Consider the following 15,737-nt stretch of genomic DNA (forward strand, 5'->3'; position numbering starts at 1 on the left):
ATTGGCGTGCCTTGGGCTCTGAACACGCCTATGAAAATCATATGAATTTGTATGGTACACCTGTGTTGCTTACTAGTCTGCCATGTTTTTAATATGCTATCGTTTTCAACCTGAATTCGGAAAACAAACTCAGCCTTGGGTTTCATGTCCTTCAAGTAATGCAAAGTATAGATGATTAGAACATGCTTGAACATTTGACATTTAAGGCCTAACATTTCTACATATTGCTACAAATTTGCTACAAAAAACCTGTCGTCATTTTGGGCATAAACGAAACAAGTTGAAAGGTAAATTCGAGTCTGATAACGACGCACTGTGCATGTTCAAATCACGTATGCTTCAGACCAATGGTCCAAATTCTTTATTTCTGAACATCTTGGAAACGGAAACTGCCAATTTAACATCCGAGGGTCCCCACACATACTTCCCGTAATCCGGCGGAGCTTTTTTTCCCCCAGCGGGAACGGCGGGCGGCTTTACGCTGCGTTGCGTCAGTAGGGGGCGAACTTCTGTCTGTCGGGCTTCTTGACGCCGCAGTTGGCCGAGGAGATCTTGGCGGTGTAGGCGGCCAGCGCGGAGTGGGAGCCGGGCGCCACGGCGGCGCTGACGGCCACGGCGGCGGGCGCGGGGCCGGAGAGAGTCAACCAGCCGCCGGGCACGGACTTCATGCCCAGGAGGCCCGAGAGGGGCATGGCGCCGTAGGGCATGCTGCCCGCCGCCAGCATGTGTGCCGGGGTGAGGGCGGCGCCCATGGCGTGCAGGTGGTGGGCGGGCGTGGGGGAGGCGGACGGCGAGGCCGGCTGGGTCCACGTGAGGTCCACGTGCTGCTGCTGCTGGCCCGCCATGCCCGCAGCCTGCGCCGTGGATTTGGCCGTCTCTAAACTGCAAACGGTGGGAGAAGAAGAAGCACACAAGTTGTTGTTTTTTAGATCAGTGGTGGGAAAAGTACAGGGGCGAAATTAGATCTTATTCTGCATGGGTTTTCAGATCAAAAGGGCCCTGTACTGCTGTGAGGGGGGCCCATACATTAGGAGATTAGAGACCACTAATATATTGGAAATGACAAAATACATATCGTCGTTGTCGGGTGTAAACCTCGTATCTCCAAGTTTCACATTTTTATGTTCTTTCGCAAAGCAAAGCCCTGCTTCATCGTACAAGGCTGTTGCACAAAACTAGTGAAAACAGCAGATCTGTAGATCGGCTGTTTTCACTAGTTTAAATCATTTTTTAAATGAAAAATGCAAAACTAACAGTTTTGGACACACAAGGTTTTCACCTGACAACGACGGTATAATAGCCTATGAATTTATAATTCTGTCACCAGTAGGGGGGCCCTTGGGTTTATTAAACCCATCAACCCTATTCAAATTACGCTTGTGGAAAAGTACCAACATTCTTTACTTACTGTAAGTAAAAGTACCAATACCAAAATGTAGAAGTACTCCGTTAAAGTGTAAAGTGACCATGCAATGTAAAGTGCAGTGACATGTTCTGCAGTTGCCAGCGCTCCTTCTTAAATTGAACTCGCGTGCTTAGCATTTTGACTCGGCACCAAGGACAGTGGGTGTGCAAACATTTTACAGTGAAACAATAAACACCAGTAAAAGTCTACTAAAACAACCAAAAGTCTTTGCATTTTTAGCTCACTGTTTAGAAACCATTCGATATACAGCGATTTACATTAATGCTGGCAATGTTCTCTTTTCTTGACCTTCCAACAAGCCACTGGGTTTTATTATTTTCATTATGGTATGCAAATCAACTTGAAACTTTTCTTGACACAGTGCACTTTACGACCGCCTTTCCTTTTTGTGGTTATTGTAGCGTTTAATGCAGTTGAAGTTGTCCAAGATGTCCATCATGGACATCGCGCTGATTTTGGAAACTTTTTCAACTTTGCACCCATCTAGTCTGCCCCCATCTAGTCCCGGACTAGGGTGTTAACGAGAGGGTGTCATGGTGGCCGCCATTCGAGTGCATTTTTAGCATGAAACCTGCCAGTCTTTTCTCGAGTAAATGAAGTCTCTTTATTGCAAGATCAATAGATTTCTATGGAGCTTCACTTCGCGTGCACGCCAACGTGCGTTGTAAACAAATCGCAGACATTAGCGATCACCACTGGACAGCCCAGACGTACAGTAAGTCATAACAGTTTTACTGTATTTACAGGGAGTTTGACGGTGAGGACTGTCAACGGCAGTATGTAGTTAACCCTTTCAATGACGAGCCAGACTGTCAACGGGCAGCATAAGTGTTAACTGCAGAACAAATCACCTGGAAGTTTGTACCACAATATTAGTGAAATATGGTAATTGAGTAACACTGTATGCTACTATGCTTTGGGAAATTTTAAGTACCGGTAGTAGTATTCATGACTCGTAGTCAGTGGGCTAAAGATGCTATAACATGGGTATGGTCCTTTGACTATCATCGCTGTCGGGTGGAAAACTTGTATGTCCAAAACCGTTCTTTTTTTAAATTATTATAAAAAAAAACGAATGAAAATATCCCATCTACAAGCTCGTCGATCTGTTATTTTCACTACTTTTGTGTGGCACGCTTGTATGCTGAAGAAGGGCATTATTTGACCAAAAAAAAAGAAAACTGAAAAAAAAAAGAAAATATGGAGATACCAGTATATGGTTTCAGCCAGACAGCAACAAAACATCAATTGACACGACAGTATGCAGTGGTAAATATAATTAAACAGAATTTCTCAGAAATTCTCCAATAGAAATGTTTTCTCCTATCGTTCAGCCTTGTGTCCACGTGAGGCTTGCTCATATTCCCTGGGGTCCAATTAGCAGCAGCACTACACTACAGCTCATCATCACTTCTCACCATGCAGTGTGGCACTTGACCCTTTTAACCACTTAAAGGCCTGTTTCACTTAAAAGCACTTCTGGGGGTCATTTTTATCATCGTCTACTCTGGCTGTTGTGCTTCACCCCGGACATTAGCATTTCCCCCCCCTCCTTCTTTTCTCTTTTTGAATGTCAAACATTAATAGTAAAATATAAATCCACTCCCCTCACACTACTGTGATACATGGCAACATGTTGTGAGCTTATAGAGCAACAGTTCAAGTGGTTATAGACAAAGGTTAAAACAAATTGCCCCCCACCCACCACAAAACACATTTTGGATAAGGACTCCGTCAGGTTGAAAATTGCCTTGTATGTCCAAAACCGTAAACTTTTCAGGATTCAAATGAACTCTGCCACGATTACAAATCTACTCTGCGGGTTGGACGCCACGATTTTCTCACCTCATAACGTGGTCGCGTGTGTGTCGATAGTCCACGATGGTGCACGGATTGTGCACGATGCGTGTGCGCGCCGTTCTGAACGGCGAACGGCCCGTTCGCCGTTAGAGAACACAAAAAATGCATGTGAATCCGAGCTACCGTTCCCGAGTTAACCTCAGCAGTGTTTACAAAGTAAGCAAACAGGGTACAGAGAAACGGCTTGTTCTGGGCAAAAAAATCCAGATTCGGTTCCGGGTCACAGGTCCAGAACGGAAGCACTACCTCTAGGTTACTTAGTAACCCTGGCGATCCGATTTTGGATTGTTTTTATAAATTAAATCAAATTAAATTCTCCAGTCAGAATAAGTCAGAATACAGAGATAAGAGGTCTCTTTCCCGACAGCAGGGATGAACCTTAGTGTGTGGTGGCATTCTCTCCAGGAGGTGATGAGGTACTGGGCCAGGTTGATGCTGATGGTTAGGGTTAGGGTTAGGGTTAGTTATTTAGGCGTTCTCACCAGGAGGTGATGAGGTACTGGGCCAGGTTGATGCTGATGGTTAGGGTTAGGGTTAGTTACTTAGGGTTAGGGTTAGGGTTAGTTAGGCGTTCTCACCAGGAGGTGATGAGGTACTGGGCCAGGTTGATGCTGATGGGGGTCCCTGTGATGGTGACGTGGCGGTCACTCGTGCCGTCCAGCTGGCTGCCGATCTTGATCTGTGCCCCCGACACCTGCCTGATCTCGTTGATCTTGGTGCCCTGTCTGCCAATGATGGACCCGATCAGCTGCAGAGAGATAGAGAGAAAGACAATATTTGATTACTATATATATATTGTTGTTGTCGGGTGGAAACCTTGTACAAAACCGTTCGCTTGGTATTTATCATTTTAAAAATGATTTAAAATGGTGAAAATAACTGATCGGGCTAAACACGGCCCCACAAAACTATGGTCTAGTGATGAAAAGCAATGAGTCATCACGTTTCACAGTTTTGTGGGGGCCGTTCTTTGTCCAAGGAATGTTTTTTGTGCAAAACACATGCTTGCAGTGGATTCAGAATCATGAAAAACCCCTAGTTTGACCCTTCATCAGTTAATGGGACACCCACTTTAGCAGCTGATAACACCAATTTAGCTGTGTCTCAGGAAGGTTTATCATAAATATAATCTACAGATATAGAGCTTCTCAAAAATGCTAAGTAACCTTTGCCACCTTTCTGAGAGCGACATCTCGTATGGCCCATGGCCTCATTTCTCTCCACTGGGCATGTGTCTCAGAAGTGAGGACAGTGTGTGGACAACCAACAACAATGCCCGGCCCGAATTCCCAGTCGACACAAACCGCGCCCCCCATGGGACATTCACGCTGCACACGCCAAGTTTGGGCGTTGATGGGTCGGACGTTGCCAGAAATATGCCCGGGCAGACACACCCCTACTCACACAGACACACAAGCAGGCGCGGGTTCCTGGAATTTACAGATAGATTATTATATATAGTATGGCACGTACAGTATTCTACAGTGCGCCAGGCTACTGTATAGTGTAAGTTGAGGTCTGAATAAACAAGGTTTTACTGCATAGCAGACCTAACCCCTCATCGACATGTCTGGATTCACCCCCAACAAACAATGGCAGAAAGTAACTAAGGACATTTACTCAAGTGCTGTTCAATATTTATGTATTTGTACTCCAATTTTCTACTAATCTTAGAGGCAAATATTGTACTTTTTACTACAATTATCAGAGATTTTGAATTACTTTGTAGATTTGGATTATTAGAAAACATGGCATTAACCACTCCAGCCCTATAACTATATACTCTGGCTATATAAAAATACCCGATCTACAAGCTCACAACACGTTGTGATACGACACATTGTGAGCTTGTAGATCTGCTACTTTCGAAATCATTTTCATACATTTCGAAATGGGCCATTTCTGTGTACTTTTGCTTTTTGTCCTTGAAATTTGTTTTAATGGCGATACTTTTGTATCTTTTAACTCAAGTACATTCTGAATACTAGACTTGTTACTTACTATAAATTACTTTTATTGTACCAGAGTATTTCTACATTGTGGAATTGATATATACGCTTACTCAAGTAAAACAGCTCAGCTGCTTCCACCACTGCCACACACACATAAACAAACACGCACGCACGCACGCACGCACGCACGCACGCACGCACGCACGCACGCACGCACGCACACACACACACACACGCACACACGCACACACGCACACACGCACACACGCACACACACACACACACACACACACACACACACACACACACACACACACACACGCACACACCAAGCCTTCCAGTGAATGCATCAGAGGATTGGCAGCTTTCAGTGTTCGCGGCTCTACATGACAGGGACAGCTGAGCAGAGCGCTCAAGCCGCTGTTCATTGTTCCAGAGAGGGATTTAAGCCTTGATTTACGCACGCGTTGAAAATAGCCGATCTACATGCTTGCAACGTGCCACTGCCATGGACTGTAAAAAAAGAAAATGGACAAAGGGAGTCGCGTGACGTCACCCGTTTGTTTCTACAGGCCCCGCTGTCAAGCTCTGGGACTCCCTCTTTTATAGGTCTTTCAGTCCAGGTGTATCAATAAAGAACATTGGTTAAGGCAGCGGAAGCTGCCTTAAAAAAAAAGAAACTATACAGTTCGGCCAAACACTCATTCACTTGAATGGAGTGTAATTTCTTCTGCAAACAGCAAGGGGGGGGGGGGGATAGCGACACCTTCTAGGCCATTCATTCCTCAATGGCTTGATTATATTTATTTTTGTATTATACATTTTTATCACACGATTTTGTAACCCATTCACCCGGTGCCAATTATCTATGTAATCCTGGGCACTGCACTCCCTCTGCCAACTTGGGGAGACAACGGACTGACCTCATGCTTCCTTCTAGGTATGAGGAGTCCAAGCCGCTTTTTTTCACCCGAGGGGGGAGTTTTACCAGTTGGACGTAGCGCATGTAAGGAACACGTTATTCCAACCAGTTCCTTTCCCCTCCATCAGGCGCCTCGGCTGGCAAGGTGGACACAATTATAGAGACCAGGATTACTGCATGTTTTTGTGAGGGTATCTACCCAAGGGGACATGGGGAGAACATGCTAACTCCACACAGAAAGGCCCTTTTGCATGAGCACTGATGATGCAGACGAGAGAACACACCCCCAGTGCCCACAGCGTCCCGGGAATTGAACCCTGGACCTTCTAACTCTGAGGCTACGGCACTACCGTCTACGCCACTGTGCCCCCCTCAATGATTTTATTTTCAAAACCAGATCCTTGCCGCCTGTTGCGAGCTTGTAGATCGGCCATTTTCACAACCACAAATAAATCAAGGATTATACTGGCACACTCCTAACCACACTGTGTGCTCTGTATACCCTGAGGAGATGCCCTGGACCACGGAGACACTGAGGCGTCCTGGAACAGCTTAACACACAGTCAGCAGTATACTAGACCTACCAGGGGTGTAACGATACATTTGGACAAAGATTCGATACGCATCACGATACATGGTTGATGATATGATAAAAGGACGATATTGGTTCATTCATGGCGAATGGCGATACAATACGATTCAGTGATTTAAAATCGATATAGTAACTATTTAGCAAAGACCTTAAATCTGTGTGAAACGCATCAATAGAGCAGGTTTTAAAGGGAAACATTTATTATGGATATAAATAAACTATAAATAAGTAAACAGGTTCAGGTTCGGTTTATTAGTCAAATGCGTATCCATACAAGTACAGACAAACAATGAAATGCTTGTGCCAAGAGCACTCTCGGCCTTATTGCACACATAACAATACGACAACAACAGGTCACCCAGGACAACCCAAAAAACAACAAAACAACCATACAGTGTGACAGTGTACAGTTTAAAAACTGCGTATATTGCACATGACTACCTACGTCTCGCTTCCATCTCTTCGTTAAGCAACCTGATTGCTTGAGCATAAAAACTATTACTGAAACGGGTGGTGTGAGATTTGATGCTCTGGTAACGTTTTTTTGAAGGGAGGAGATAGAACAGGGAATGGGCGGGATGACAGCTGTCCTTTAAGATGTTCTCTGTCTTTTTCTTACAGCGTGTGTTATAGATTGTGTGTAGCTGTGGTAATTCTGTGCCAATGATTTTGGCAGCTCTCTTCACAATTCTCTGTAACTGTTTACTGTCTTGAGCAGTCACGTTACCAAACCACACTGTTATGCATCCTGTCAATACACTTTCTATGGTACAGCGATAGAAATTAACAAGAGCCTTGGTGCTTAGGCCAAATCTCCTGAGGCGCCGCAGAAAGTACAGTCGCTGCTGCGCTTTCTTAAGGATACCTTCGCTGTTTTGAGACCATGTGAGTGAGTTTGTTATGTGAACACCCAGGAATTTGAAACTGTCCACTATGTCTACAGGTGAACCATTTATGGTTACGGGACTGTGATTGACTTCAGATTTCCTAAAGTCAACGATGATCTCTTTTGTTTTACTAACATTTAGAGAGAGATTGTTATTCTGGCACCATAGGGTTAGCTCTTCAATTTCCCTCCTATAGGCCCTCTCATCATCGTTGGATATTAGTCCTATAACCGTGGTGTCATCTGCAAATTTGAGAATAGAATTATTTCCACACCTGGCAACACAGTCATGGGTGAACAGACTATACAACAAGGGACTGAGGCAACAGCCCTGGGGCGCTCCAGTCCTGGTCAATATCTTAGATGAATGCTTGTTCCCTATTCGTACAGATTGTGGCCTGCCTGTCAAAAAGTCAAACAGCCAGTTGCAGATACTACTGCCCAGACCAAGACCCTTGAGTTTCAACACAAGCTTAGATGGTACAATCGTGTTAAAGGCAGAGCTATAATCTATGAAGAGTAGTCTGACATAAGAGTTCTTATTCTCCAGATGTTTCAAGGCAATGTGTAGTGCGAGAGAAATAGCATCATCGACTGATCTATTAGCACAGTATGCAAACTGTAATGGATCAGTATTGGCAGGGATAATGTGCGTTATATGTGATATAACCATTTTTTCCAGACACTTCATAAGAACAGAGGTCAAAGCCACAGGGCGATAATCATTAAGACAGGTGACAGGTTTTTTCTTTGCTATGGGTACACTGTGATTCTTTAGCAAATACATGGACATTATATTACAACACATGGACAAACCTGCACCTTGACATGAACACAGAGATTACACACATTTATCGATAGACCAAGAGTAGCTATATGGAATGGAAAAATAATTAGACCCCTCTTTTTCATTTTCCCTCTTTTAAAATTGCTAAATACAAGGCACACATACTTAGTGTCCATACAATCGATTATTTGCATTGCAAAACGATTCGATACCGATTATTTGCATTGTAAAACGATACGATATGATATACAGAGCCAAAAGGTACGATATTTGCTTTTGCACATCGATATAGTAGATCATTGCAAATTAAAAAAATATTTTTTGATTCCTATATCGTTACACCCCTAATACCTACCTACCCGTACTACTCCTCCTGCACGCACGTACGCACGGGTGAAAAGATGTCGCTGGGAGAAGGAGAACAAATGCTGACACCCTCACCAGAACCATCCTTCATGCTGTGTACTTTCAAAATGACTAGCTCAGCATAACGCCAACAATATATAGGCCACCTCTTTGAATATCACGCACGCACGCACGCACGCACGCACGCACGCACGCACGCACGCACGCACGCACGCACGCACGCACGCACGCACGCACGCACGCACGCACACACACACACACACACACACACACACACACACACGCAATGTGTGCACCATATGGCACTGCTGTCACCTAACGCACTGTTTTAAGGACAAATTATGGCCAGGCGTGCGGTGGCCGCAGGTACAGTATGTTGTTTATTTATTTATTTGTATATACCGTACCTCTTGCACACATTTAGATGTGATGTTATGATGGCCATGGGGCCGTGCAGAGAGCACTGAGTGGGCAGGTGCTCAAATCTCACAAAAGGGCACTTCTGTGTGCACTATAGCCCCTTTTCCATTGCAGCTTTAGCGCCACTCTACAGGACACTGCACCACACCACACCACACCGCACCACATAAAAATATCTACATTTTCCTTTACACAAAAGTACCCCTATCGGTAAGAAACAAATTGACCCTTTTAACTGTGATTAATATACATTTGTATTTCAACTATCCTAATTATAATGCACTATAATGGATTATAACAGTGATTATAACGCAATAGAATCAATTATCATGTATTACAACTATATTCTGGTGGTCTAAATGAAAAGTCAGTGAGTGATCAGTCATTATGAAGTGTTTGGCCCTGTTTGGCCTAGCTCAGACCTACTCTAGATTGCATACTTTTTAGTACCACGTTTAGTACCACTTTCACACCACTCTACCCAGGTAGTTGTAGTGGAAAACCTGGCACAAGTGGGCGGTGTGGAGTTGGGCCATGTCAGTGGAAAAGGGGCTTAGTGTGCACGTGCCGATTTTTGGGGTTTAGGGGTTACTCGTGACATTTCACCCCAGAAATCTAGCTATAGTACATAGAACTTGGCGTGCTTTCTAGCCGTCTCAAATAAAGTTGTTTGCAGCTGCAAGGTTAACGAGGTGAGAGGGCACTTGACATCCCTGCATCAGGTGAAACTGAAACGGACAGGTCTTAACTTTTCCGCGATTCTGCCAATAACACATCCTTTGAGACACACATCCGTGACATCACGTGACGCTGATCCCCTTTCCCCTATTCCCCCATACCATGACATGACGTACGTGTGTAGGCAGAAGAATAGGTCTTAAGGGGTTAAGAAAATCCGAATGGAGCTGTGCATGCTGGCATATTTGTGTGCTGAGGTGGTTGGCGGGCATGCGGTGCACGCATGCTGCAGTGTGTAGCTGTTGACAGCTGGCATCCACTGACAGCTGCTGCAAAAAGACCAGCCACAGACAGGCAGATTGTTAGGGCCCGAGGGGACGGGGGGGGCAAGACCTTATCTGTGATGGGGGGCGGGGGGCGGTTAGTGGCCATTGTCTCCAGCGTTGTTCTCTTTTTAGGCTGGCTATAGTGTGTCCCGACCCCCCCTCTCTCTCCCCCTCCTCCAGAATAATCTTGCTGCGCCAATAATAGCCAGGCAAAACCGATCAGGTTGGGGTGTGTGCGAGTGCCTGCGTGCGCGAGTGAGTGTGTGTCTGTGTGTGTGTGTGAGACGAATCAGACATGGAAGTAAGCAGGGACGTGCTGGCCATTGGAAAAAGCGGGACAACTCCCGAACGGCCGGTTCATTCCCGTCCGGTCCAGGCCGGCCATTAGGAAAAAAATAAAAATAAAATGTCGGCCTTCGTTCCATTTTGCGGGCTGGGCGGCCATCAAAGTAAATCGTCACTGCCGGGCAGAAACCTTGTATCTCCAAGTTTCAAATTTGTAATTTTTTTTGCAAAGCAAAGCCCTGCTTCATCGTACAAGGCTGTCGCACAAAAGTAGTGAAAACAGCAGATCTCCAAGCACACCACGCCTTGCGGTGTGAGGCGTTGTGTGCTTGTAGATCGGCTGTTTTCACTAGTTTAAATCATTTTTAAAATGGTTTTGGACATACAAGGTTTCCACCCGACAATGACGAAATATAACTCATGTAATTGGCCCACTGGCTTGTCACTTGTCATGATCTGAAATGGCAAATCTTTGAGTAGCAGCAGCGCTATAGAGAGAGATGTCTCTCTATAGCGCGCAATGAGGGCCTCTACAAGTCTTTTTCCCGGGCTGAATCAGGGGCCCAGCATGTCCCTGGAAGTAAGCAGGCTGGCTGCTTACTTCTCTGGAAAGGAATGTGTGCTTGTGTGTGTGTGCGTATGTGTTTGAGTGTGCATTGCATTAGTATAATTGTGAGGGACACACTGTCCCCACATGTTGGCTACAGTAGAATTTGAGAAATGTGACAGTGGTCCCCGGTCCTCGCAAATGGTCGTTTCATGGTTATTATGGTACTAGTCAGTCAGGCTTGCAATTACTGCAGTTAAAGATGCAGTTATTTTAGACAGATTGTATGTTTAGTGGTTGGGGTTTATACTCTGTGTCGGGTGCCAAAAATAGCACGCAGGGTGCTTGTAGAATAGATTATTATTATTTATTTATTTTGTATTCATTTATTTTTTGCTTTGGTGCCTTGGGTGACAAATGGTGAGGACATTGATGTCCTCATAAGTATAGTAATAACATCGTGTGTATGTGTGTGTGTGTGCGCGTGCACTTGTGTTTCCATCCATGTGTCAGCTCAGCCACTCTTAATCTTGCCAGCACACACACACACACACACACACACACACACACACACACACACACACACACACACACACACACACACACACACACACACACACACACACACACCACTAAGCCCACACACTATATATCTGGCAGACTGACACCCTGTACTTTACCATGACACCCCCCCTACGCCTATAATCTGACCCAGCAGACCTATAGGCTACCATCCCACCGACCTGCACCTACCCCTGTCACTATAGCCCTGCATGGCACCGTGCACTTAAAATGATACCTGGCTTATACCAGGGTTCCCCAATTAGTTTTCCCCAAGGGCCGAATTATGTCTAGGGTACCAAGCCGAGGGCCACAGCATTGAATTATGTCTAGGGTACCAAGCCGAGGGCCACAGCATTGAATTATGTCTAGGGTACCAAGCCGAGGGCCACAACATTGAATTATGTCTAGGGTACCAAGCCGAGGGCCACAACATTGAATTATGTCTAGGGTACCAAGCCGAGGGCCACAGCATTGAATTATGTCTAGGGTACCAAGCCGAGGGCCACAGCATTGAATTATGTCTAGGGTACCAAGCCGAGGGCCACAACATTGAATTATGTCTAGGGTACCAAGCCGAGGGCCACAGCATTGAATTATGTCTAGGGTACCAAGCCGAGGGCCACAACATTGCAGGGGGCAACGGTGGCGTTCCCGCTACTCCAGCGACAGTTCATATCAGATATCTTCGTTATCGGGTGAAAATCTTGTATGTCCAAAACCGTTCGTTTTGCATTTATCATTTTAAAAATTATTTAAACTAGTGAAAACAGCCGATCTACAAGCACACAACGCCTCGCACCGCGAGGCGTTGTGTGCTTGTAGATCTGCTGTTTTCACTACTTTTGAGCGACGGCCTTGTATGATTTGCGAAAGAACGTACAAATTTGGAGATACGAGATTTCCACACGACAACAACGATATACTAGTGTTGTTGCTGCTCTTATACCAACATTTTGAAAACACGTGAAATTGGACGGTTCTGAAAGAGTACTTTTTACTTTTGGTAACTTTTTATAGGACTTTAACTATTGATGCTTTTATTCACTCTCAGTGAACCATTTGAGTACTTCTACCACCACTGGTTACATGTAACCATAAAACGCCCCTCAGCCTCCCATATAAAACACTCCCAGGCCAAACAGCGTACTGCTCCAGCCCGGTGTGTATCGTATACACACAACGGTACTTTTTGAATTATTTTCCCATTACGTTTTTCCATTAGCGAGGAGATGCATCTAGCTGGCTTGCGTTTGGGAAGTGATTTGTTTGGGAAGTCACCGGGACTCAGAGAAATCAATAACCTTTTAGCCACTCAGATTAATGAGAGGCAAATATGCCCGCTCTCATCTCTTTTACCGGGGACGCAGCACACAGTTGCAATTAAGGAAGGTTCTGGGAGAAAAAAGCGCGTGGCGTTGACGTGCGTGATGGATGACGGCGCGACTGAAGACAAACAATGTGATTGCAATATTTAGAGTGGTCCGCGTTATACAGTACATACAGTACAGTACAGTCACTCATAGTACTTGTGATTTACTTGTTTGTTTTTTGTATTCTGCTTTTGTCCTTTTTTCCACCGTGTCTCCTAGGGTAGATACCCTCACAAAAACATGCAGTAATCCTGGTCTCTATACTGCCTCCCCCTGGCCAGCCGGGGCGCCTGATGGAGGGGAAAGGAACTGGTTGGAATAACATGTTCCTTCCACGCGCTACGTCCAAACCGGGGAAATCCTCCCTATCAGGTGAAAAGAAACAACTTGGACTACTTATGCACTGAAGGAAGCATGAGGTCAGTCCGTTGTCTCCCCAGGCGCGGCAGAGGGAGAGAGAGCAGGGCCCAGGATTACATAGGCAATTGGCACTGGGTGAAAATGGGTTACAAAATCGTGGGATAAAAAAATAATAATAATCAAACCTCGGTTCGAAGTGAAGCGGTGAATATTCTATGTGTTCTAGAGCTATGAAATCTGTGTTCTAGATCTATACAATCTGTGTTCTAGATCTATACTTTCTATGTGCTTTAGTTCTATATTTTTATGAATTCTGAATGAATTAATGATTTTATCTGGAGGGCCAAATTGTCATGTGAAGCTTGACCAATCCTCAATTCTGCATGCATGGGACATGTACGGGACAGACAAAGCCTGTTCATTCTGGACTGGAATGACCATATATGGACATGTACGGGACACACAAAGCCACTCCTTGGAAGCGGCTTTCACCGCTTCAAAAATTAAAATAAAAAAAAAGAAAACATTGTGGCATGGCCCGAAAGAGCAATTGATAATTTGATACTGTAAAAAAGCAAAACACATATACAACTACTGTTGTATTATGGATCAAGATTAGTCTCACGTGTAGCCATGCGATCTGGCATCTGGGCAGAGAAACCTCCACTAACAAAACTACACCCACTGCCTTGGACACCAATCCTGATACCGTCCCCATATGAAGGCCTAAGGTTGGTTCTGCAATATGTGGTTGCGACCGTAGGTCGCACTTACTACAGAAAGCTCCACCAGGTGTCCGTGCGTCAGTCAGTCCGTCCGTCACACGTCAGACGTCACACTTTTGCCCTGCTCATATCTCCGCAACCGTTGCCCCGATCCATGCCAGATTTTGCACACACACTCCTTACCTGCCAAACTACAACCTCCAAGGACCCCCGGAGTTCCAGGGACCCCCAGGTCCCTGGGGGACCCCCAGGTGTAAAAAAAATACCAAATGTGCAAAAATGACCACCCCCACGGGGCTGCTCACGGGGAATTCCCGGGGACCACCCACTCCTGCTACTCCAGAACGGATGCAAAAGTGGTGGCGCCCCCAGTGGAGGACCCCCTCCACTGCAGCTCACATAAAATGCCCTAACTCGGCCTAGGAGCGTCCGGGAGAGCCGGGGCCGGTACCTATTCGTCCGCCAAGGCAACGCGGAGACCCCACCCCTCATTTCTCACATGGCCCTCTTCTAGCGAGACCTACGGTCGCTTATCTCCCGATTAGGGAGTCTTACTGGTATATACAGTTGCGACTTGTGACCAAAAGTTGACGTACACTTGTAAAGAACATGTACCGTATGTCATGGCAGTTTTGACTTTCCAATCATTTCTAAAATTCCGAGATTTTGTGTGTTTACTAAGGTAACAAAATCAAGTGTAAAATCCAGTAAAAACCTTGTACACTTGAATGTATTTGCTTCTGCAGCTTGTAGAACAGGGGTGGGAAACTTTGATGATGGCGAGGGCCACTATATTTCCACCTTCACTCCAGAGGGCCACATTGCATATTGCTACGTCCTACTTTGTCATTCTATTATCTTATACCAAAGAATCAAAAAATAGCAGATCTATAAGCTCAAAACACATCGCGCCGCGATGCATTTTGAGCTTGTAGATCGGCTATTTTTGCTTCTTTTGAATTGGAATCCTGATTATTTTTTTTATTTTTTTTTATTGGAATCCTGAAATCTAACATTTTGATTTAATTTCAAACGCATTTAGTTATATACTCATGTTACCTAAACCTAAATACAAATACATTGGGCATAAAAACAGTATTCCAGTATTAACCTGCGGGCCGCATTAAGCGAAGGTGGGGGTCACATGTGGCCGCCAGTTGCCCATGTATGCTGTAGAAGGTGAAACAGCATCTGCCACAAATTAGAATAGCAGGCAATTTCGTTCTTCCGTATGAGCTTCAATTTCAAGAGCTCTCTGTTGCTGCCTGCCTATAACTATGTTGTAAAAAAAGAAAAAGAAATCCTTGGACATGGCGCAAGTTGTGCTTATAATCCATCACGCGTGGCCCTCAATCAATCTACAGATGATGTTCATCATTAATACACCTGTGCATGCACACACAAGGTCTGTAGACACATTCATGAATCCATCATTGATGTTTAGTAGGAACTGTAGGTACGCAAGACTCCACATTGTAAACACAATTACTAAGAGTGGAAGTGTTTTTTCTCCAATGTGGATTTTCTTTTCTCTCTCAGTCAGACGTGGGCTTAAAGGATAACACACAAAAAAATCCTGTGGCTCGTTCTCATTGTGGTCCTATGTACTGTATATATTCAATTAATCGACATAGCATAAATATAACACCAGAATACATACTGTATCATCAA

General features: G+C 45.0%; 1 protein-coding gene across 1 annotated transcript in view; it reads right to left on the reverse strand.

Moving 5' to 3' along the window:
• Nucleotides 1-491: 491 nt before the first annotated feature.
• The window catches only part of LOC308291343 (poly(rC)-binding protein 2-like), a gene marked incomplete at both ends in the record, with an annotated part of 60,355 nt that continues 45,109 nt past the window's right edge, over nt 492-15,737 (reverse strand). The window contains 2 exons of the mRNA XM_080733334.1: nt 492-882; nt 3,865-4,034. Of these exons, the coding sequence (XP_080589460.1) occupies nt 492-882; nt 3,865-4,034 (561 nt within the window). The remainder of the gene's footprint in view (nt 883-3,864; nt 4,035-15,737) is intronic.

The sequence above is a fragment of the Nannobrachium achirus genome (assembly GCF_963921795.1).
Source record: "Nannobrachium achirus genome assembly, chromosome: 9".
Lineage (NCBI taxonomy): Eukaryota > Metazoa > Chordata > Actinopteri > Myctophiformes > Myctophidae > Nannobrachium > Nannobrachium achirus.